Source organism: Danio rerio, chromosome 7 (genome assembly GCF_049306965.1).
Source record: "Danio rerio strain Tuebingen ecotype United States chromosome 7, GRCz12tu, whole genome shotgun sequence".
In the NCBI taxonomy this organism is placed as follows: Eukaryota; Metazoa; Chordata; class Actinopteri; order Cypriniformes; family Danionidae; genus Danio; species Danio rerio.
Window position 1 is genome coordinate 5630233 of NC_133182.1, and position 24775 is coordinate 5655007.

The 24775-nt window shown below is 38.8% G+C and overlaps 6 protein-coding genes across 11 annotated transcripts in view; all 6 read left to right on the top strand.

Annotated features, from left to right (window-relative positions):
* The first annotated feature begins 6873 nt into the window (after window positions 1-6873).
* hist1h2a11 (histone cluster 1 H2A family member 11) lies at window positions 6874-7451 on the top strand. Its single transcript, NM_001142586.2, has one exon. It carries the CDS (start codon window positions 6913-6915, stop codon window positions 7294-7296), a length of 384 nt encoding a protein of 127 aa, NP_001136058.2. The 5' UTR covers window positions 6874-6912; the 3' UTR covers window positions 7297-7451.
* A 491-nt stretch (window positions 7452-7942) lies between these two features.
* LOC137496134 (histone H3) lies at window positions 7943-8677 on the top strand. Its single transcript, XM_068222526.2, has one exon. The coding sequence runs from the start codon at window positions 7983-7985 to the stop codon at window positions 8391-8393; it is 411 nt and encodes a 136-aa protein (XP_068078627.1). The 5' UTR covers window positions 7943-7982; the 3' UTR covers window positions 8394-8677.
* A 2035-nt stretch (window positions 8678-10712) lies between these two features.
* si:dkey-23a13.6 lies at window positions 10713-11407 on the top strand. The gene has a single exon (NM_001386749.1). The coding sequence runs from the start codon at window positions 10972-10974 to the stop codon at window positions 11356-11358; it is 387 nt and encodes a 128-aa protein (NP_001373678.1). The 5' UTR covers window positions 10713-10971; the 3' UTR covers window positions 11359-11407.
* A 692-nt stretch (window positions 11408-12099) lies between these two features.
* si:dkey-23a13.7 lies at window positions 12100-12643 on the top strand. The gene has a single exon (XM_009302889.4). The coding sequence runs from the start codon at window positions 12133-12135 to the stop codon at window positions 12442-12444; it is 312 nt and encodes a 103-aa protein (XP_009301164.1). The 5' UTR covers window positions 12100-12132; the 3' UTR covers window positions 12445-12643.
* Window positions 12644-13309: 666 nt separating this feature from the next.
* On the top strand, window positions 13310-16363 carry si:dkey-23a13.8. The gene has a single exon (XM_686851.7). It carries the CDS (start codon window positions 15924-15926, stop codon window positions 16332-16334), a length of 411 nt encoding a protein of 136 aa, XP_691943.4. The 5' UTR covers window positions 13310-15923; the 3' UTR covers window positions 16335-16363.
* Window positions 16364-16678: 315 nt separating this feature from the next.
* si:dkey-23a13.11 overlaps window positions 16679-24775 on the top strand; it is a 33420-nt gene continuing 25323 nt past the window's right edge. For 2 of the 6 annotated variants that reach the window (XM_073907944.1, XM_073907945.1), the window contains exon 1: window positions 16679-17125. Coding sequence is in view for 4 of the 6 variants with exons in the window: in XM_073907943.1 (XP_073764044.1) it covers window positions 18122-18152 (31 nt within the window). In the remaining 2 variants the exon portion in view is untranslated. Of the gene's footprint in view, window positions 17126-18037; window positions 18153-23201; window positions 23382-23526; window positions 23638-24775 lie in introns of those variants that run through there. The other 4 variants (XM_073907946.1, XM_068222520.2, XM_073907943.1 and 1 more) reach the window with 3 other exon arrangements.

Here is a 24775-nt window from a genome sequence, read left to right on the forward strand (position 1 = left end):
ACTTATGCACATCAGCTCAAAAACAGAGGTGAAATGGCCATGAAGCGCACAGCATAAGGTAAGAGATGACAGCTGTCTGTGCTATCTGGGGCTGCTTATTGATCATAAATGTATTGTTTTCACTTCTGAGCCATGGAAACAGAGCGATTTATTTACAACTTGTACATGTGTCATATGAAAAATATGAAAATGAACCAATGTTCAATACCCAGCTTGGGTATCCAAAATACTGTGTATTTAAGTGTAAATAACTTTTGTACAGTAGAATAAAAACCAAAGTGATGCGTGTGCATAAAATATAGAATCTACACTTTCAAACGACATCACTTACGGGGGTCTGGTGCAATGCTAGCCCTTTAAATCTTAAAGTGAATGTAGATAACTGATGAGGATTTCCGGATTTCAAAGCTCCTCCCCCACTGAAAAAGCAAGAAGCAAGTCTGGACCAGTTTTAGGCAGACTGTTTGGCACAAATTACATTTTAAGGTGAGATGTCTGAGTTTTATTTATTTCCAAATCCATTTTTTCCATTCCACTAGAGCAGGGGTCTCAAACTCGCGGCCCGCGGGCCATTTGCGGCCCTCAGTGCAATATTTTGTGGCCCGCGCCGACAGCTGTACACTGACAGAATCAGCGGAGCGGGGAGAGAGAGCGCTCCCCGCTCCGGTGATTCTATCCGTACACAGCGGTCACTGGCATTCCCCGCCCGCCGTGTAAACAAAGGGGCGGTGATGCCGGTGACGTCACCACGCACCCCGCCCCTTTGTTAGAAGCTGTGACGGGCGGGAAGTGTTAGGAGGGAACTTGCGTGGCCAGAACCAAGGTAAGCTGTTCCCGCCCCTGCCTGCCACTTAGCTACCTATCTGCAGCCTGCCACCTACCTAGCTACAGCCTGCATCTTATATATATTATAGGTAGACACAGACTGGTACAGACTGATGTGACTGGAGTGGGGTGGGGGTGTTTTATTTATACATATATACGCCTTTTTTTTAGGTGAGGGAATGAAAGTTTTGAGTGAGTCTAGACAGGTCTGGACTTAATGATGATCATCTTCAAGCCATACTGAGGGTCTCAACTGCTTCCGCTCTAAAGCCAAATGTGGTTCAGATTTGTGAGAAGAAGCGCTGTCAAGTCTCTGGCAGCAAGAAGTAGGCAAAAGATGCCATGTTCAGAAGAACTGTTCATAATCTTCACTCAATGTTCTATTAATGTTCAGGACACTTCATGCTCAGAAGAAATAATTAAATCTGTTAATAATGACATTTTGTGAAATCCCTTATGCGGCCCAGCCTCACCCAGACTTTGCCTCCTGCGGCCCCCAGGTAAATTGAGTTTGAGACCCTTGCACTAGAGTGTTGTCTACTCCTAGTAAAACAGTTGATGTTAGCAGTGTTTTTTGACTCAACGTTTTTTTCTTGCTTTACAAGAATACACAAGAGTTTTAGGAGGAACTTATTATGCATGTCTTAATGAGGAGGCAAGTGATGACAATTGCCATTATTGGTGATCTGTCTAGTTTGGAACTGAACCACAAGATGGAAACCATCATAGTTGAGGGCATGCGAATCCTAAATAGAATGGATATCTCAAGCTGCTGCGGTCTGCTGATGGGCATAATATACACTCTGAATCTGAACTACCTCAAGGATTTTAAATACACTTGTGTAGTTTCACGAACTTGATTGACTTAAGCCCAGTGCAAAAATATCTCAAGAACATTGCTTTCTGAAATCTCTACTTATTTCAGAGTAAATTGGGTTCTTTATGTTGTTTCGTATTTTTAAGTCCACACGCTGATGTTTTTTTGTTATTTTTCGCATCGTTTATATGAGACAGTACATATTTTTGTACTGTAAAATACTGAGACTGAGGTTTAAAACAAATAAAAAAATACTGTAGAACAAGAATGTTGTTGTTGAATGTGTTTGTTGCAAGCAACTAAATGAACAGTAAATTTGAAAACACAATTAACAATTTCAGCTACTTAATTTATTTGAGGCTCTAAACTTAAAAACTTGCATGTATAATTATGGGAATTAAGCACGGAACACTGGATTTATTTTAAATTTTAATTTAAAAAAAGTACTGAACTTAAATAAATGGAGTTTATGCTATGTAAAGTGCCGCTGATTGAAGAGGAAAAGGCCATTTGGCTAACATATTAAAGTTTATTGTCTAAAATTTATTTTGTTAGATGTGGTTGTAACTTGAATATATTGATGCAAACTGTTGCGTAAATTTTTTTTGTTTGGTCTAAACAATATTTTTGTGGTGTAAGGAATAAAATGTTTTCGACTTTACTTTGCGAGCACGAGCATGATGTAAGTTGATGGCATCAGTGCAGCAGCTAAGTGAAACTGCTTATGAGACCCTTTCTTTGCTGATTTGTTTGTGTTTCATTCATTCATTCATTCAATCATTCACTCATTCATTCACTCATTCCTTTATTCATCAGGGGTCGCCACAGTGGAACGAACGGCCATATTTCTTCTAAATAAAAAAATACCCTTTCTTTTTTAAAACATATTGTTTATTATTATTATTATTATTAGTAGTAGTGGTAGTAGTGGTAGTAGTAGTATTAGTTTCTCACTGCTATATCTATTTTGTGTTCATGGTGTAAACTTTACAAATTCTTTGACTACACATTTTTAAGATATTTGTCATGACAATAAAACAAGATTAAATTGATTTGAATTGAACTGAAGTGAATGGGGTATATGCCGAAGCATGCTAATAGGACTTTTAATTTGCCAGTAACCTGGGTTAGGCGCTTTCGGCGAACTGTATGCCAATGCAAAAACCGGCGCGTTTAAGGTCTGTTTTCTTTAAAAATCAGCGATCAGCGAGTGATATCCGATATAAAGCGAGTCTCAGATTGTACAAGTAGCACTGCATTAAATTACATTTTTCCCTGCTATGCCTTTGTAATATGAGCATTTATTTTACTCCAGTATATTCAATGGAGCTTCTGCGCTGCATGGCCTGTCGATTCTGACGGGCGCGTGCGAGTAAACGGCTATAGTGAAATTGATAAGAAGGTTGCCTGTTCGAGCTTGCCTTGGTCAGTTTGTGATTAATAAAGGGACTAAGCCGAAAACAAAATGAATGAATGAACACTCAAGCACTGGTATTCACAAATAAACAATTAAAGCTGTTTAAATTCAATTAAATTTAATTTAATTCATGTTTAATTAAAGCTGGGAGATTCTTACATCGGTAAATGTGCCAATGGCCAAATCGAAAGTGAAAGTATGAAGTTGTGACAAGTTTACTGTACTATAAGACAGATCATTAATTTTAAGAAGTGAAGCTGTGCTGTTCAACTTGAAATGTGTCTACTACTGGCATATTACTAAAAAGCAAATCACCATCAGTGTGATGATCGAAAAACAGCAATATTAAACAACGTCTTAACCTTTGTGCTGAGTTGACTATGAGTACGTTTCAGTAACTTGCTTATTTATACCTGCTCTTTTTCTTATAGACACTGATGCTTTTTTTTAAATAAGCACATTTCATAGCTCCTGCACACGCCTGATGGTTGTATTTTGTTTACTGTGGCATTGTGTGTGTGATTCATTATTTATGTTATGTCGCTGCGTTTTTCCTATACACTATCACCAAACTCTGATTTTTTATGTTTGGTTTGTTCAAGCTTGAACTCCTTTGACGGAAAGCGTAGGAGGAGGTTGTTTATTTCCTCTCTAAATGTGTTCCACCTTATTGTTCAGTCAGGGAGAAAAGGAAGGGCCTATGTAATTTGTGGAAGTTTCGTTTTTGTCAGGTTGTCTGCCATTTTTAGGTATATGCTTTTTTTTTGTCCTGAACCTTTTGAAGAAATGAAGAGTTCATAAAGAAATGATTCAACTTTTATTATTTTTATGAATTGTGTGTGTGTGTGTGTGTTTGAGTGTGGATTTTATACACTGTTTATAGAGATTCTAACAGATTTTTGTGCTGCCCAGTGCTCACCCAGATCTCAATCCCACAGTAGTCAGTATGGCATATCAAATATCTCTGTCCAAATCCAGATGAATTTTAATTTGGAATAATGTTGTTGATATGGCACGTAATGCTCTGCTATCTTTTATAAGTATAATGTTTTTATTTACAAAAATTCAAATTTCCAGTGGGAGTAACAGATAATTGTGAAGCATTATGAAGTGTGGTGTTGCAGTAAATATTTATGTTTTAGATAATTGGGATTAGATTAGTCATAAATGATTCCAATTGAAGTAAAACAGCAGTACAGCAGCAGTATAGAAGTATAACTGCAGTAAAATTAAGTACAATTGCAAAATTGCAAAGTTTAAATACAGATTAAATACAGTACAATAAAGTTCAACAGCAGTATAAATTGCAGTAAATTGGAGTAAAAACAAGTAAACTCCGTCTTCACTGCACTCGCGCTGCTGTAGTCTAATATGCCAATAGTGTGTAAAAACTGTACTGCACTTGTGTTCCAATGGGATGTTTTTCAACATCTTCCAAGAATATATATATATATATATATATATATATATATATATATATATATATATATATATATATATATATATATATATATATATACTTTTTTTTTTCAGGTATGATTTTTGGATTCAAGGAATTTTTAATTAGAATTTGAAGAGTTTATTCCCAAAAATTATTAATTAAAATAACTGCAGTATAGTGAACAGTACAGCAGTTACTACTATATAATGCAATAAAGTTCAAGAGCAGTAAAATGTGCTGTACAACTGAATGACTAAATGACTAAATGAAGAAACATAAAATAACCTAGAGGGCCCTTACAGAACATTACTGCAGTTTTAGTAAACTTCTGAAAGTGCAGTTATTTTGGACACAAAAACTGCATTATCTAAGTATATTGCAGAATTACTGCAATACAACTGAAGTACAATACAACCAACTGCAGTACAACTAGTGCAATACAACTGAAGTACAATACAACCAACTGCAGTACAACTAGTGCAATACAACTGAAGTACAATACAACCAACTGCAGTACAACTAGTGCAATACAACTAAAGTACTACTTAAGTACAAATGCAGTGCAACTACTGCAATACAACTGAAGTACTACTGGAGTAAAAACGCATTACAACTACTGGAACAGCACTAAAGTGAAAGTACTACTATAATGCAGTACAACTACTGCAGTGGTTAAGTACTACTGCAGTACAACATGCCATACGGCTATTGCAATACAATTGAAGAACTTCTACTGTGCAACTGCAGCACAACTATTACTTTTCCCAGAAGACAATGATTTCCAAATGAGGGTTCAGTTTTCAGTTGTATTGCTGAAGTACTACTACAGTATATTGTATTGCACTTTTCAGAAGTATAACTAACGATAGAAAGGCATCTACAATACTGCAAGACGTAATAAAACTATTTTGCAATTTTAATACTTATGTACCCAAGTGCAATAAATGTATTGCAGTACATTATAGTAGTAGTATCACTTTAGTTGCACTGCATTTGTACTGTAGTAGTACTTTAGTTGTATTGCAGTAAGACTGCAATATATTTAAATAACCGTTTTTCGTGTTCAAAAATAACTGCACTTTTCAGAAGTTGACTAAAACCGCAGAATCCCTTTAATAACTGCATTAAGGGAGAGAAAAAAGAAAAAAGAGATTAGAAGGTTAGATGGTTTCCTCCAGGTGCTCCGATTTCCCCCACAGTCCAAACACATACCCAAGAAGGGAACTGAATGAGTTAAATTGTCTGTGGTGTGTGTGTAAATGAAAGAGCGCATGGGTGTATCCCATTGTTGGATAACGGTTAGAAGGGCATCCGCTGTGTAAAACATACGAATAAAGGACTTAATTAAGGGTCTAAGCCAGGCGTGTCCAAACTACGGCCCGCGGGCCATCTGCGGCCCGCAACCAGTTTTGTGGCGGCCCGCGAGGCTTTTTATAAATATCAATAGAATCTGGCCCGCTATACAAAAATGAACGTAATTCAATAAATAACCACCGGGTGTCGCTATTACATGCATTCAATTAAGCAGCAGTTCTTGTTATGATCTATCTATCTTTCTGTCTGTCTGTCTGTCTATATACACACAGTTGAAGTCTGAATTATTAGCCCCTCTTTGATTTATTTCTTCTTTTTTAAATATTTCCCATGTGATGTTTACAGAGCAAGGACATTTTCACAGTATGTCTAATAATATTTTTTCTTCTGGAGAAAGACTTATTTGTTGTATTTCGGCTAGAATAAAAGCGGTTTTAATTTTTTTATTAACCATTTAAGGTCAAAATTATTAGCCCCTTAAGTCTTCAGAACAAACCATTGTAATAAAATAACTTGCCTAATTACCTTAACTTGTAACTTGATTAACTTAGTTAAGTCTTTAAATGTCACTTTAAGCTGTATAGAAGTGTCTTAAAAATATCTAGTCAAATATTATTTATTGTCATCATGGCAAAGATTAAATAAATCAGTTATTAGAAATGAGTTACTAAAACTAATATGTTTAGAAATGTGTGGAAAAAAATCTCTCCGTTAAACAGAAATTGGGCTTTATAAACAGGGCTAACAATTTAGGGGGGCTAACAATTCTGACTTCAACTGTATGCGTGTCTGTGTGATGTGTGTAAAATTTGGCCCGCGACAACGTTGTTTTTTTGCATCTGGCCCTCGGCCCAAAAAGTTTGGACACCCCTGGTCTAAGCCGAAAAGAATGATTGAAGATAACAGGAAATGGTTATAAACAAAGTCAGCAGCGGAAAGGGGGTTGGGTTAACAGTTCGAGGGGAAGTTTGCTGATTGGTTTGTAACGTGTTCAGTCTCCAGCCAATAGGACAGTTGCATGCTTTCTTTTAAAACGCGCGTCACAGACGCTTATGTTAGTGTTACAGAAGGTAGCTGAGAGACTATAGTGTGAATAAAATGAGCGGAAGAGGCAAAACAGGTGGAAAAGCCCGCGCCAAGGCCAAGACTCGCTCCTCTAGAGCAGGTCTGCAGTTCCCCGTTGGTCGCGTTCACAGACTTCTCCGCAAGGGTAACTATGCAGAGCGCGTCGGTGCCGGGGCTCCGGTGTACCTGGCCGCTGTGCTCGAGTATTTGACCGCTGAGATCCTGGAGTTGGCTGGAAACGCCGCTCGTGACAACAAGAAGACCCGCATCATCCCCCGACACCTTCAACTGGCCGTGCGCAATGATGAGGAGCTGAATAAGCTCCTGGGCGGAGTGACCATCGCTCAGGGCGGCGTGCTGCCCAACATCCAGGCCGTGCTGCTGCCCAAGAAGACCGAGAAGGCCGCCAAGAAGTAAACAAGGCGAAGATTGCTTCTAACCCAAAGGCTCTTTTAAGAGCCACCAATTTTCTCTTTAAAAGAGTGATTTACTTAGGGATCTAGCACTTTATTGGTATAGATGTTAGACGTACTGAAGTTTTGTACAAATAAACTTATGAAGGGATGAAATCAGCACATGTTGATAAACCGCGTTTTTTATTTTACTCGTTATATTTATTCATAATGAAGCTTTATGAAACTTCTCCATTCCCTCGAATTCAATACATATGTAGCCCATTCACACTAGTCACAGGCTTATCGAGCTGCACTGCAATAGGCAAGTTAAAGAGACATCTAAACTAAATTCTATATATATATATTTTTTTAAGCGGATATATTAAGTTATAAAGTACTTTACGTTAAATTAATATGTATATTCAGTAAACCCGACGTTTTAATACTTTTTTCCTTTTTTTTTTTTTACACAGAGCTGAATAATGCACGATTAGGCGGGAGCTTGACGCTAAACCGACATTGATTCAAAAAGCAGAGACGTACAGTCATTGGTCAACTGTAGTAAAGTGAAGAAAGATGATGACCAATCAAATCATTTGAATTCACGCCGTCCAATGAGCTCGTGGCTGCTCTATGCTTTAAATACGTGACAACGAGCACTGGAGTTGTTTGTGTTCATTCAAGTATCCGAATTGCTTGTTTGCTGCAATGGCAAGAACTAAGCAGACCGCTCGTAAATCTACCGGAGGAAAGGCTCCAAGGAAGCAGCTTGCTACTAAAGCTGCCCGTAAAAGCGCACCGGCCACCGGAGGCGTCAAGAAGCCTCACCGTTACAGGCCCGGTACCGTGGCTCTGAGAGAAATTCGCCGTTATCAGAAGTCCACTGAGCTGCTGATCCGTAAACTGCCCTTCCAACGTCTGGTGAGAGAAATCGCTCAAGATTTCAAGACTGATCTGCGTTTCCAGAGCTCCGCCGTCATGGCTCTGCAGGAGGCTAGTGAGGCTTATCTGGTGGGTCTGTTTGAGGACACAAACCTGTGCGCCATCCACGCCAAGAGGGTCACCATCATGCCCAAAGACATCCAGCTGGCCCGCCGTATCCGCGGAGAGCGCGCTTAAACCTTTAAAGCACTAAACACAAAGGCTCTTTTAAGAGCCACCCATCTGACTTTATAAAAGAGGATATTTCAGTTGAACTTTGCTAAGACATGTAATTTTACCTCAGTCTGTTAAAGACTGGTGATTTGGTACAATTAAGTTATCCATCACTTCTGTTTGATCTAATAAACATCACAGCATCAGATGTGAACAAATCCTAACAAACGGCTATTGATAGACCTTTTTACCAATAATGTAAGGTGGCGTTAATGGCCTATATTATTTTGCAATGAAAGTAAAAATGAGGATTAAAGAAATGCGTTTAACTGACAAGCATGCATACGATGATATAACATAAAATTTAGCCAGGAAACGCACCAAGAAACTTTTTTTTTATTGAACCGAAGTAAAATAACCACTGCATTAAAAAGATAATACAATAACAAAAAAATAAAGTTTTTATTTTTTTTACAAAGCCTCTATTAAGAAAAAAAAAAGATTGGTCACAAGGTTTAAGAAACGTACTAAAAATAAGTTTAAAGGATTCATTATTGAACGAAATTTTAAACCAAGAAACAGTTCAGCATGGGTGGTGGTAAATGACGTCAAACACAAAGAAGTGGGCGGAGTCGAATTTTTTTAAAGCCTCTGATTTGCTCTCCTTCATTTCATCGATTGTTTGACCTGACCAACCAAATCATTCCAGGGGTAGGGCAGTGGATAAACCAATCAATAACCGCAGTCTTTTCTATGTCAAATTAGCATACGCTGTGTATAAAAGCAAGTGCATTCCGTTGAAGAAAGTACATCCAGAAAACTATAAACGACGATCATGCCTGAACCAGCAAAGACCGCACCCAAGAAAGGTTCCAAGAAGGCGGTAACTAAAACCGCCGGCAAAGGAGGAAAGAAGCGCAAGAGGACAAGGAAGGAGAGCTATGCCATCTACGTGTACAAGGTGCTGAAACAGGTTCATCCTGATACTGGAATCTCCTCTAAAGCGATGGGTATCATGAACTCGTTCGTCAACGACATCTTCGAGCGCATCGCCGGTGAGGCGTCTCGTCTCGCTCATTACAACAAGCGCTCCACCATCACATCGAGAGAGATCCAGACCGCCGTGCGTCTGCTGCTACCCGGGGAGTTGGCCAAACACGCCGTGTCTGAGGGCACAAAGGCCGTCACCAAGTACACCAGCTCCAAGTAAAGCGCTGAATCAATTTCTGCGATCCAAAGGCTCTTTTAAGAGCCACCCACGTTTACACATAAAGAGCCCTTTTTCTGCTGTCTGTGGAAGTAAGGTACTTCTAGAAACCAAATAATTAGTTTGTCGCTGCTCCATATACTTCTGAAAGGTTTTTCACACCAAGCAAAGATTTCTTTTTAATTTCTACAAGTTTTCTTTGAAGGAAACTGGGTTGGTCGAAGTTGACCTTTAATCTGTGAAAACATCAGCATATATGATATCAAAGTAAATGTGAAGGGGATTGTACGCTTCAACGTAGTTTTCATCATTTACTTATTTCAAACCCTTTTTCTTCTGCACAAAAAATATTCTGAGGAAAGCTAGAACCCTGTGACCATTGACTTCCTTGGTATGTTTTTCCTACAAGTCAAAGAATACAGGTTTTACATGTGGACTACTTCATTCAAGAATCATCTTTTGTGTTCAACATTAAAACTGTAAGGCTTGTAATCGCTTTGGGGTCAGTATAAAGTGTTTCCATGAGCTTTATGAGGGCTGGCAAACCAGCTAAAGATGCAATAACAGGCAGTTTCAGGTAAAAGATGGAACATAAGAGAAAAAAGCTTTTCTGGTCCACTTTTTTTTGCTAAATTTTCTAATTGTTCCCAACACCTTAGATTGTACTGCGTTTTCACTGACGATGCTATAATAAAAGTGTCATTGACTTGGTGAGCAGGACCTAATTTACCCAATTCACGTGTTCCCAATGACTGGTTTAACCTGTTATGTATTTTACATTTTTAAATGATGTATAAGACGACACTAGAGTAGCCGTGCTGTTCCATGCAGTATTCTTTTATTAACTGAACTCAACATGATGACGTCACTCAGGTACGGGTAGCACACTCATACAAAATACATGACATAACCAACTGTGCTCTATCCGAAGTTGTGTAATACTAATAGATTTTAATTGTGGGTTAACTATCCCTTTCATACCATAACCAGAACATTTGAGCATTTGATTCGTCATTTAGTTATCACAGGTTTATACAGAGTTGATCATGAAAAAAAAAATCCAAATACATTTGAGCGTTTGATTTCTCATTTGAAAATGCATTTCGATGAATTGTTTGTTAGTTTGAGTCGTTTTTGAGAGTTTAGTTTATGTGATTTTGTTTTCTTAAAAGTAATTTTATTAGGAAAAGGCTTTCATTACACGGGTATTACAAACATTCGCCACAAACTTGCAAAGGCCGCACCCTCGATCTTTTGTGAATTGGAGGGAAGTGCAGTGATTGGTTTTCAACTGAGATAGTTTCTGACCAATAGGCGAGAAGCACGTTAGCTTTAAAATCGGATTGTCGCGCACAACGGAGTTATACGTTGTTTCTTGAGAACTAACTGTGCATCATGAGCGGAAGAGGCAAAACCGGCGGTAAGGCCCGAGCAAAGGCTAAGACTCGCTCCTCTAGGGCGGGCCTGCAGTTCCCCGTTGGTCGCGTTCACAGACTGCTCCGCAAGGGTAACTACGCTCAGCGGGTTGGTGCTGGAGCTCCAGTGTATCTGGCCGCTGTGCTCGAGTATTTGACTGCTGAGATCCTGGAATTGGCTGGAAACGCTGCCCGGGACAACAAGAAGACCCGCATCATCCCCCGACATCTGCAGCTGGCGGTGCGTAATGATGAGGAGCTGAACAAGCTTCTGGGTGGAGTGACCATCGCTCAGGGCGGTGTGCTGCCCAACATCCAGGCCGTGCTGCTGCCCAAGAAGACAGAGAAGGCCGCCAAAGGCAAATAAACTGAAGTTGCAATTTTAAACCTACCCAAAGGCTCTTATCAGAGCCACCCACTTTCTCTATAAATGGCAATTTTGTTAAAACTGATTTTAGTTAAAGACTTTCATTAAGGAGGATGTTTAGGCAGCGTTTGTTATGATTAGAGAGTGTAGGTCTTAGATTTCTACTAACGTAGTGTTGGATTCATTAATCTTTACTCCATTTTTAAATATGGTTTATTCTTGTGATATTATTTGTCAAACAATGTGAACTATATAAGCGTCAGACGCACAATCCCTAAAAAAAAAACTTTTTTGAACCTGAATATTCTATCTATCTATCTATCTATCTATCTATCTATCTATCTATCTATCTATCTATCTATCATAATGTTAGTGTAGTGTTTAATAATGTTTAATACACAAATCACATTGAGAGTATCATTTCTATAAATGACAACAGATTTGATATTTTCAGATGAGTAACTATCTAATGCTGTAATTGCGTTATTTATCTTATTAAATTTCATCCACTGCAGAGCCATTAATATTGCCAATAAATCTGTTGTATAATATACATTTTTTAAAGGCTTTTGGGTGAGCTGTCGGTTTATTTATGTAATTCAAACAAAAAAAAATACAATCCGAGCCACATGGCCTGAAGATTGACGCGTTTACTGTGACGTTGCGTTTTAGCTCCGCCTTGAGTATTTCAACTAGGTCGTCTAAGTGACTGTAAAGCCTCTTGTACAAAACCCGAACCCTACACATTTGACTTTGAGTTAACATCTGATCATCATGTCTGGTAGAGGCAAAGGCGGTAAAGGACTGGGAAAAGGAGGCGCTAAGCGTCATCGTAAGGTGTTGCGTGATAACATCCAAGGGATCACTAAACCCGCCATCCGTCGTCTCGCTCGCCGTGGTGGAGTCAAGCGCATCTCTGGTCTGATCTACGAAGAGACTCGCGGCGTTCTCAAGGTGTTCTTGGAGAACGTGATTCGTGACGCTGTTACCTACACCGAGCATGCCAAGAGGAAGACCGTGACCGCTATGGATGTGGTGTATGCTCTTAAACGTCAGGGACGCACTCTGTACGGGTTCGGCGGTTAAACTTCTGTTATCGATCCTTAATCCAACGGCTCTTTTAAGAGCCACCCACGATGTCTCAAAAGAGTTAGTTTTTACTTGTTGCTTTATAATGAGTAATAAAGTGTTTACAGCTTTGTATGTTATTGTAACGGTTTTGAAAGTTACATTGTGTGGATGTCTTTCACCTTGAAATTATTTATTAAATGCTCGAAATCCAGTTGTGACAAATAATACATGTCATACATACAATTTATTTTTTTTTAGTCTTATAAAGCATCTTGTAGGTTAAAAAAACACTCATCGACTCCAATACCAGTCTGGCGGTTTTTCAGACAAGAAATTTCCGTGACAAACCGACTCCAGACGGCTTAATAATAAACTTTAGCGTATATTTTAAAAATCTAGTACCTACTTTGTCTCACTGTGGTGTGTAACCTACAATATGCTCTTTAAGTCACAAAAGACCAATTCAGTATCGATTTAGCCAGAATACTTAATATAGTATGACTGCGTTTGCTTGAAGAAAGCATCTATCAATTTATTATAATTTGATTTGATGAGCTGTATATTACTAGAAAATAGTTATTCGCATAAGTTATTTGTTTGTTTTATAATAAAAACAATTAAATGATTTAAAAAGAACTTCTGAGAGGGAAAGTAAAGCGATGGACCGGACGCCGGTTATCTATGCGAAAGGGATTCCTGGGCGGGGCCTACAGGTTTCAAAGCATACAATTGGTAAATCTGCTTGTTAGCGTGACTCAATTTTGACCAATTAAATCAGAGGTGGATATTTATTTCTCCAATGCACCAATCAGAAGGCTGGTTATTCCTTCTGAAATCTGCACAAGGGCCTAATAAATTCTTATGTCTCACCCGTATAGTTGACAGAACATATTACCTTCTCCATTCGAATATGCCAGAACCAGCGAAGCCCGCACCCAAGAAAGGCTCCAAGAAGGCGGTTACTAAAACCGCTGGTAAAGGAGGAAAGAAGCGCAAGAGGACCAGGAAGGAGAGCTATGCTATCTACGTGTACAAAGTGCTGAAGCAGGTTCATCCTGACACTGGTATCTCCTCTAAAGCGATGGGCATTATGAATTCGTTCGTCAACGACATCTTCGAGCGCATCGCCGGTGAGGCTTCTCGTCTCGCTCACTACAACAAGCGCTCCACCATCACATCAAGAGAGATCCAGACCGCCGTGCGTCTGCTGCTGCCCGGAGAGCTGGCCAAACACGCCGTGTCTGAGGGCACAAAGGCCGTCACCAAGTACACCAGCTCCAAGTAAAACGATTTCTGACGCCTTTCAACTTCTCCAATCCAAAGGCTCTTTTAAGAGCCACCCATGTTCTCATCTAAAGAGCTATATCTTATGTGTGGTCTATAATGTCAAAAGAACCGCCATTATTTACAAATCTGAAGAGGTTAAAGTATAGTTAAGTAATTTGAATAAAGACGCCAGCAAACAACTATTTACTCATCATTAAATGAACAGTAAGACTTGATCAAATAAAACAATGTAAGGTTCAGAAATTATTCACTTTACACAATTATTTTATATGAAATACAATTAGCCAAACATTTCCTGAAATAATGAATTTAAATAGTTTGAAGTGATGATTCATGTTGTTAATGTATTTATAGCGTTTATGAGAAGCTTATAAAAAGCCAAAGTAAACCCATCGGAAGCTAAAATTAGATTTACAAATAGTCTAAATTGGCTCCTTAATTGTTTGACGTGTTCAGTACATAAAACAAATCATTTCGTAATAATGCTGCACATCTTGTTTTATTTTTCACAGGCCGTATGTGCAGAAAAACAACCTCAGTGAAAGAACAGAGGATAAATGACTCCATAAATCTAAAACTACATTTACGGCGTCTCCTATTTGAATTCAGCGATGAAGCCTTGACCCTCTTCATATCAATAAGGTCTTTCTAGTCTGCTGAAAAATATTTTAATGCACTTGTTTTGCTCTGTGTTTAAACGGAGAAAGCACAAGTTTTGTGTCGAGGCGATTCTCTGAGAGGCGGTGATTGAGTCTACACGGTTCTCATGTGGTAGATAAGTTCACAGCGCCGCCCAGCAGAGCTTCATTATTCACTGCTAGTTGTAGGTGAAGGTTCCTGCTCAGAGAAATGGCTGAAACTGCTCCAGCACCCGCTGCCTCACCGGCGAAGGCTCCCAAGAAGAAAGCGGCGTCCAAGCCCAAGAAAGCGGGCCCAAATGTTCGCGACCTCATCGTCAAGACTGTGACCGCATCAAAGGAGAGAAACGGCGTGTCTCTCGCAGCCCTGAAGAAGGCTCTCTCCGCCGGTGGATATGATGTGGAGAAGAACAACTCCCGCGTCAAAACCGCCGTCAAGGCATTGGTAACCAATGGCACTCTGGCCCAAACCAAAGGCACAGGCGCCTCCGGTTCATTCAAGCTCAACAAGAAGCAAGCCGAGCCCAAGAAGGCAGCCAAGAAAACCGCCGCGAAGGCCAAGAAACCAGCCGCTAAGAAATCTCCCAAGAAGGTGAAGAAACCAGCGGCCACATCTGTGAAGAAGGCGACAAAGAGCCCCAAGAAAGCCAAGAAGCCAGCAGCTGCCAAGAAGGCCACCAAGAGCCCCAAGAAGGCAAAGAAACCAGTAGCGGCCAAGAAAGCAGCCAAGAGCCCCAAGAAGGTGAAGGCAGTCAAGCCCAAAACAGCCAAACCCAAGGCGGCGAAGCCTAAAAAGGCGGCTCCTAAGAAGAAGTAATCGACTATTTCTGCTCGATTCTTCCTAAAACCCAAACGGTTCTTTTAAGAGCCACTTACATAACAGTGAAGAGTATGATTTCAACAATTAGAGCGCGTTTCAGGATTGCTCTAAAACTGGTATATCCTCAACGTACATGCTTAAAACAGCAACTTAACACATCAACATGAATACAGGGCCGAAAACGCAAGTAGTTTAGATTTGAAAGAATCCCTTATGAGGATATTCTCGACTATTAAAACTATGTTTTATGCATTTTATGAATTAAATGATAGTTAAAGGGCTAAAATACAGCACTGGTTGTGACACTAATTCAGAACAAATCAGCTCAAATATCTCTACCACAACAAATTCTCACTTGAAGTCTTTCCTCAAATCTAAAAAGCCCTTAAGGTTTCAATACTACTCTACATCTCTGCTTATTTTCAAAGTACACTAAGAAATATTGTCGAGAATTGAACAAGAACCTTTTAAAAAAAAGTATGTCAAGTTTTTTTGCCTGCAAGTAACATTTATACTAAATATATTTATTTTGTTCTTTTGAGCGGGAAAACACACCAGGCTGCCACTCGTCTGTTGAAAAAGACAAAACGCATAGCCATTGGTCAGAGTTCACACGTCACACTGTAATGTACATGTAACAGCCAATGCTTCCACAGTCACGCAATGAAGCTGGAGAGTTTAAAAGGCGGTCTCTGGAAGCGTGAACGTTATTGTTTACCATTAGACAGACAGTTCGTAGATTCTTTGCAATGGCAAGAACAAAGCAGACCGCCCGTAAGTCAACCGGAGGAAAGGCTCCAAGAAAACAGCTCGCCACCAAAGCTGCCCGTAAGAGTGCACCGGCAACCGGAGGCGTCAAGAAACCTCATCGTTACAGGCCTGGTACCGTGGCTCTGAGAGAGATCCGCCGTTATCAGAAGTCTACTGAGTTGCTGATCCGCAAATTGCCCTTCCAGCGTCTGGTGAGAGAAATTGCTCAAGATTTCAAGACTGATCTCCGTTTCCAGAGCTCTGCTGTCATGGCTCTGCAAGAGGCCAGTGAGGCTTATCTGGTGGGTCTGTTTGAGGACACAAACCTGTGCGCCATCCACGCCAAGAGAGTCACCATCATGCCCAAAGACATCCAACTGGCCCGCCGCATCCGCGGAGAGCGCGCCTAAATCCACTTCTGACGCATTGAACACAAAGGCTCTTTTAAGAGCCACCTAAATATCAATGAAAGAAATTTCCACTTTAGTTTGCCAGCTGTTTCTGCTCTAACTGAAATGATTGATTTAGAAGTGAGAAGTGTTGCTTTATTCAGGTTTCCTGAACAGTGAGACTAATGCAATGTGCTACATGAGTACATAAGACAGTTGTTGGCTGCATTTTCGTATGAATCATATTAACCTTTTATTACAAGTTTGGCTTGACTGAACCTTCAAACATTTAGACGAGGCGTCCACGCTGTTTTCAACTAGGTCCGGTAGCCAAGTACATTTCGTCTTGTTCATCGGCCGACCGAGGAAAAAGTTGTAAGTAATTTGGCTCGGGAGACAGTTTCTCCTGTTTTTAGTTTGCAGATGTTTAAATAAATTATATTACGCGTGATGAATAACGAATTAGGTTAAACATAATGCAGTATTCGCATTTTAAAACTATTAGAAACGGCCTTCAGTACAGTTCTAGTGATTCTAAATGCCATGTTATGAAGCCTTATTTTTAAGCTTTTGTGGTGTTTTAGAAAATGTCCACAATGTTTTATTTATTTTTTCTGTTCTGAAAAGGAGTCCCAAGTTCTTTAAATATTTACAGTAATTGGTTCATACAGTATAAAACCTTCGCGAACGTATCTGCATGCATTAGACCAATCACAACAGGCCTGGTCATCCAACCAATCACCGCAGACTAGCATCACACAAAGAAGGGGTTTGGAAACGACTCTTTTTCGGCTTGTCATTCAACAAAAGAGGTAAAACAACTGTTTCCATTGTTAATGCACACTTATGAGTTGTAAGTAATGAAGTTCAAACATGACAAATTTAGAATAAAATCCCATAATTTGCAAAAAGATTTTTACACACTTATTTAAGGTGGTTTTGGGCTTGTGAAAGAAATAATGCATATGTTGAGAGGTGGAAACGCATTTGCCGAATAAACCCAATAAACCCATGTGGCTAATCAGCTGTCATCATAAGCTTAATCTGTATAATCATTACATGTTTAGAACTTCGTAAATGTATATAAAAGGTTAACAAAACACCACAGTGCCATATATTTTTACAATCTGGTGTGATATTCCTTTTAGACTAAACCTGCAAACTCTTTGCCTGATAGATTCCTTTGACTTAAAGATGCATAAATCAAGTTCACTCCCCAACATCCCTGTGTGCCAACGTCCTGTTTGTGTTTGCACTGCAGTGTATTAGATGTGGCGCTAGGATAGGGGTTGTACCTCTAAATATACACAAGGGCATTTTTATTCAGTGTTGTTCTCTCAGGGTTGTTGGTAGGTTGTTCTTCAGTTATCAGTATTCGATACTCTTGTTACATTTATTGGTTTGATTTATTTTTATTTTTTTATTGTGATCAACTGGTTCATCAGTGTTGACATCTACATAGTGTAGTGCAGAAATGGTTGACAGTGCATGCACATACTTGATGTGCATACATTTAAAGTAGAATCTGACCTTAAGGAATGGCTGTCAGAGAAATAAATGTATTTAGGTTGGTAATGACTTGAGAGTGAATAAACAGTAAGTTTTTTGATGAACTCTTCAGTTATATGCCTAATAACCGTATCTGAAAGTAAACAATACAGAAACTGAGGATCTATTCATAATCCAGCTAAAATAAAGCTCAACTGGGTTCAATCATTCCATCTTCCAATTCCCTTCTTCAAAGTGTGAAATGACTGTTTAAACACAGCAAGTGTCTGTCTGTTAATGCAGTCTGTTAGTGTGTCAGGATGGGCTCCAGCACACTGCCTCTCATCATCTGTGAGTATTTGATTATGATACACAGCTATTTTCTGTTTTTAATTCAGTTTAATTTTGTATAAAACAATGCGTGTGTGTAGTGTGGTGTTCGAGTCTCTCTGTATATTGTGTTGTTTATTGTTCAGATTTAGTGTTATTATGCATTACATGCTGATCAGATGCAGAAGAAGGACAAATGAGCACAAGGAAGCAAGGAAGCAAGGAAGCAATATAAGATTGTCTGCTTTCTCCTAATATCAAGTGCTGGGTGCTTTTCTATAAGATGCTAATTTGATAATGGCACATTTTCTTAGACATTGTACACAATTAACGCATAATGCAAGCTAAAATAGTAAAAATAGTGGCCATAATAATTGTTTACATTGAGGGATTCGGATTTCTGCTTTCCAATCCGTCTCATCATGAACCAACATTTATCCTTTTCATCATCCTGTTTCTCAGTATTTAACTGTGAATTGATTTTAATTAATGAATAAGTTAACACATTGCTTAATATAAGAATGTTCAGTGCATTTGCCTGTCTCTTTATAACTATTTTCAGAAGCCACCCAACTAGGTCAGAGGTCACAGAGACCTTGAGTGGAACTGAGGGCTGAGGACTGGAAGCAACTGTGTCTATTGTTATTTCTAGGAGTTAATACTGTCTAAAATGTGTAAAGTGATTTTGCAATTTTTACGGTTAAATCTTATAAAGTGATTCTACTTTTTATTCAAGATAGACTTTGTGTAGTGAAGATTATAACTGCCTGAATGTAAATTATACCAGTTTTTAACCAGTTTTGATAGACGGCTGAGAGTACACTCAGCCTTGGATAAGAAACAGATTATACTTTATGTGTGTGTGCTCTATTTGATTGCTGATCCGTTTCACAGGTCTGGAGTCAGCTCTAATCAGTCTAAGGGATGTCTAACGTTTATGCTTAAGATAATGTTCAGAATTGTACGCACAAACCCCACGTGGAAATGTTCCTAGTCTATCTGTGTTTTAACCAACCAGGTTAGAGCACCTGTATGTATGACGCAGTTAATGACGTTATGTGAAGGTATAACTGTTATTGATTGGTGATTGTAAGCAGAGCGGCCTAGGAACTCATTGAGTGTTGAAGCTGGCTTCTGCGAATGAAACTGCAAACTATCTTCAGTAAACTTGATTTATTTATTTAAATCTCTGACTCCGGCTCTTCTTCATCCACCAGACTGGTCATTCTTTGGGTCAAACTGTAAACTATCCTTATAACATATAAGTGCATTTGCTAAGGAGAGTTAGAGGATATTGTGTATGAAGAATGCTCAACATGAAATAAAGACACCAGCAATAGACAACAGCATCATTAGCAAGTTCTTTATATCTGTGGTGTATCGACTACTATAGTGCCAGTACCAGGCCCGGATTGGCAAATCGCAAGGACCAGGAGAATTCCTGGTGGGCAGGTCTGTTTTTTGGCCACGAGTTCTTAGCTGCTTGCTCTCTCAGCAGTCACACTTTTTATTTATTTATTTAATTATTTATTTATTTATTTTACCATAGCCTCACTCTTTTTATTCATTGTTTTTCAGCAGCTCCGCTCTTTTTATTTATTTTCTTGCAGCCCCGTGAGCAAAATGCAGCCTGCAGGTTAATGATGACAGCCCCTTAGTGAATACAAGAATTCAAATAATGAATATACATGAATATTACACCTGCTCAATGAAAATCAGACGATTCACTACATTAATAAATCTGTCATAACTTGATCAGAAATCTAAAAATGGGAGAAAAAGTTTAAGCAATCAATAGAAATACTGTGGTTAAGAGTTTTGCTGATAACAATTAAATACTTATTTTCTATTCCAAATGCAGCAGCGTAACAGCGCCATTGTCGTCCAGTGGTCAACACGTTGTGTTACGAAGCCGCCGATCCAAGTTCGAATGTCACCTAATTATTCATTCATTCATTTTCTTGTCGGCTTAGTCCCTTTATTAATCCGGGGTCGCCACAGCGGAATGAACCGCCAACTTTTCCAGCAAGTTTTTATGCAGCGGATGCCCTTCCAGCACCCTTCCACCTCTGGGAAATGTCACCTAATTAATATATCTATTTTCTTTTTCATTTTTAATGTTAAGACTGTTTTTGTTACTTGTATAGGTTTACTTGTATAGGTTTTTGTTACTTGTATAGGTGTACAGCACAGAATATGTATTCAGATATTGCAGGAAAGGACATTGTGATGTTTTAAAGAATAGTATTGGAGATTTAGCTACCGTTTAATCTTCTCATATTTATGAAAAACAAGTGAGCCAAGAGAATTATCAGTGACTCCAGCCACCCAAGCCATAGACTTTTCTCTCTGCTACCCTCAGGCAGACGGTTCCGCAGCATCCGATCACGCACTAGCCGACTGAAGGAAAGCTTCTTCCCTCAGACTATCAGGCTGATGAACACTTAACACACCCCACACAGACTCTTCCATACCCTCATTGCACACCATCAATATGTAGCATGCACTGGACATTAACCAATCCATTCTTGAAACAAGACTGCCCACCACTATGTGGACACCTATTCATTGCACATATCGCTGTCAATTTTACATTGTCGTTGTATTTGCATCATCTGGATTTTGTACTGTCTGGAGCCAGCACCAAAGCTTATCACTCATCATAGGACATGTGCTGCTGATGATGTGACAATAAAAGTGATTTGATTTTGATTTGATTTGATAAGGCCTGAAGCTCCAGGGCTAAAAAGGAGTCCAAATCTGGCCCTGGCCAGTACCGTGGTAAGAATTGCATGGATTCCATTAAACAACCTGGTCGTCTGGTTTTTCCCCTATTGTTTACACTTATTGTAAAGTGTTACCCGTACCACTAGAAGGCAGCCAGGGTACCACTAGTGTTACACGTACCACAGTTTGAGAACCACTGATCTAAAACATTTAGACACCAGGAGTGGTGCAGCATGAAAATTCATATTTACTGCAATATACATCATTTATGTTTTCCACATGTCCTTCTGTCTTCGTCCAGCTCATCATTGAAGTCATGTTTATCCCTCATGATTTTGTGGGCATTTTACCATGAGTAGAAAAATGTTTGTTTAGTTTAAGAGGCTTGAATAATATGCTGAGCTGATGGTTGTGGTTTGACTTCAGGTCTCTGTGGTTAAAATCAGTGGTTTAACCTTGCAAGGGGAAACAGTTTTGTTTTTTCTGCATCTTTCATAAACCCCAAACTATAACACAACAGCAAAGGTTTACATGAAATACTTTATAGACTTCCCTTATTATCCATCCATCTGTCTGTTCAGGAAGGCCTGAATGAAGCAGCACTTCTCACTTCTAGAATGAATCATGTTTTTCCACAACCCTCATTTTAAAGAAGTAAAAGTTTAATCTACTTATTAAAAATCAAGCTGAAGATCTATTTTAATTCTGTCACAAATGCACACATGAACACAGTTTGTTCTTTCATTTTCTGTATTTGGTGCTGGTGTTGCATTATATTGCTTTAATACTTTTGTTTAGGCTCAGCAGTGGTTCACAGTTGACACCTAAATACTGTAGTGCAGAAGCAGCTGATGTGGAATGTGGAAACTGTATAACTTGTAACACATTACTATAATAAAATTGAACACATTATATGCACTTAATTCAGTAAAAAAAAACAAAGTAAAATCTTGTTTGGATGACTGACGTTTATTTTCACAATTTCGCAAAATGTTAGATCATGATGAAGCATCTTGTGTATAGTTGTCTTAAATCATATAGTATTGCTTGATATTGCAGCCTGCCATTATCAATGTAAGAAGTATTCAAACAAACGCCTACATGTGAAAAGTGTCTGCTGGATTGTACAGATGCTCAGCTGCAGAGTCTGTGCTGGTTAGTGTGAAACCACAGCACCACACTGATAAACACACCTTTACACATTTTTACACACTTTGATTTTAAACCAAAGCTGGATTTTGATTACGATAACCAACAGCTATTCATATAAAATATTACCTGTATCATTTAAACAATTATATTGTGTACAACAGAAGAAATCAATCTATTTAAACTAATAATAATAATGACTTGAGGGTGAGTAAACAGTAAGGATGTAACAATACAGTAAGTCCACGGTTCAATACATACCTAGGTTTTTTAACACTGTTTTCAGTTTGGTTCGGTTCTCATGGCGTGACACGTGTTTTTTTTTTTAATATTCTGTAGGCAGTAGGAACAGTGAGAAGTTAAGGAGGAAAAAATTAAAACGATTTATTGCAACACTCATTTTGTTTTATTTAAAAGCCAAGAAAAGTACAGTAGTTCCTAGTGTATTGTATAAAAAAAATGAACACTGAAATCTCACAGCTGCTGTAGCATCCATGTAGAAACTGGGGAACACATAAAACTACACTTTGAAAATAAACGTACATGTGAAGCTAATAAAGATAAATTGGCCATTTTAAATTAAGATATTTGTACTTCAGTTAAACATAAATAAACCCTCTTAATTATCTCGGTGCTGAAAAAATGCGAGACTGTAGTCTGTAACACGGATCGAGTGCTTTTAAAAAAAATGCCAAAAGCCCACATCTCCAATTGCAAACGGCTGCAAATCTTTAGCAATAAACACCCGCACTGCCTTTGTTATTTTCATGTGTCTCTCGGAACCAGTTGAGTATGTTTTCTTAAAAGATTCAGCGAGGGATTGTTGCTATTTGGAGGACTTTATTACCTTCTCTGCTATCCTGCCTTCAGACGGTGATATTGCTGGGTGATGGCGCTGCAAATATGCAGTCATGGTTATACGTGTAAAACAATGCTTGCATACAGTTATTTTTTGTTCACTGTTCTTTTTTTAATTGGCATTATACTCACAGACAAGACCGAAATGTCCTCACACCGCAGATTTGAAAGACGCCGGCGTTTTCTCGTACTGTTGCCTCACTTTGCCGGCGCTTCCTTGTACTGTGGCCTCAGCCTCACTTCACCGCCGCTCGCCATGTTAAAGTGTGGAATGATAATCAAGCGCCCCCTAACTTTAGAGCATAGTGATAGGATATTTACTCGCGGGGAGGAGTTTCCTCATCTCAGCTTGTGGATTTAGAGGCAAACGCAGTCAATTCGGGGAGATATAAAGCGCACATAAATTATTTAAACGCAAAATCGAGAAAACCAGAATTCACAAGCGCGTATTGAACTGTGGAGGTCGTACTGTACGGTTCAATATTATATTGAGAATAGTGGCATCCCTAGTAAACAGTAAGTATATTTAATTTTTTTTTTTCGATGAACTATCCCTTTAATTATGAGCTTATTAACAATGGCTGAAAGTGAACAATACAGAAACTGAGGATCTATTCAGATTCAGAGTTCTGTCTCCTTCTCCCACTTCTCTTCTTTAAAGTGCGAAATGACTGTATAAACACAGGAAGTGTCTGTCTAAACCCACGAAACACACTTAATGCAGTCTATTAGTGCGACAGGATGGGCTCCAGAGCACTGCCTCTCATCATCTGTGAGTATTTGATCATAATACAGTTATTTTCTGTTTTTAATTCAATTGTATTCAGCCGAAGACAAAAGCAGGATTGTGTGTAGTGTGGTGTTTGAATTCAGTCTTGCTGCTTATTGTGTTTATTGTTCAGATTTAGTTTGATTATGTGTTACATGTTGATCAGTTGCAGAAGTGGATGACTTTTTATTGTTTATCTGATACATGTAAATGAGACTGGGACACATGGTATTTGTTAGCTGGACACGTTGTCTGTTTTCTTCTATCATCATGTGCTGAGCGCATTAACTGGGAAGTTAATAATAACATTTTTCCTAGACAATAAATGCACTAATACAAAACACCAGCAACAGGCAACAACATCATTAGCAGTTTTTTTTATCTGTGGTGTATTGATTATTATAGTGCCAATACTGTGGTAAGAATGACATGGATTCCATTAAACCACTTGGTCTTCTGTTTTTTCCATTATTGTATTACACTCGTTGTGTAAATGATTTTACATTGTATTTGTGTTTCATTAAATACCTGCATGTAATTACATCTGTAATTGATTTCTGTAAGTGCATTTGTACACTGTTGACTATCCCTTACACATTAACTCACCCTCAAACATACCCATACCACCAAACCTGCCCCAAACCCAACCTGTATCCCACCTCAAGAGCAGCACAAGTGTCATACAATACATTAAGTGCATTGTGTTTATTTTTTGATGCAAGTTAAGACCACCTTAAATCAGTGAGATTTTTGACTTTTAATAAAACAAGTTCCTTTCCATTAAACAAAAATAGAGAGAGATGTGTTATCCATTTAATTGCATTTGAATGACCCAGTGAGAAGACAATGTGTGACACAAATTTGCAATAATCTAAATTAAGTTTATTCATAAACTAATTTCGAGAGGATCACGTGCTTATGATTTATCACGGCCGGTCTTGCATTTGCTAATCACTATCTTCCAATCATATGAGCCCTAAGCTACTATAAATAACCACAGTTTCCAGCTCATTTTATCCTTTGTTTGGACGAAATCCCCCTCCTCCCCTAGCCCCACAGCAAGAACACTGCCAGCTTTGGTTCCACAGGACCGGTGGGTGTTTCTGTGGGGAGTTTGTATGTTCTCCCTGTGTCCGCGTGG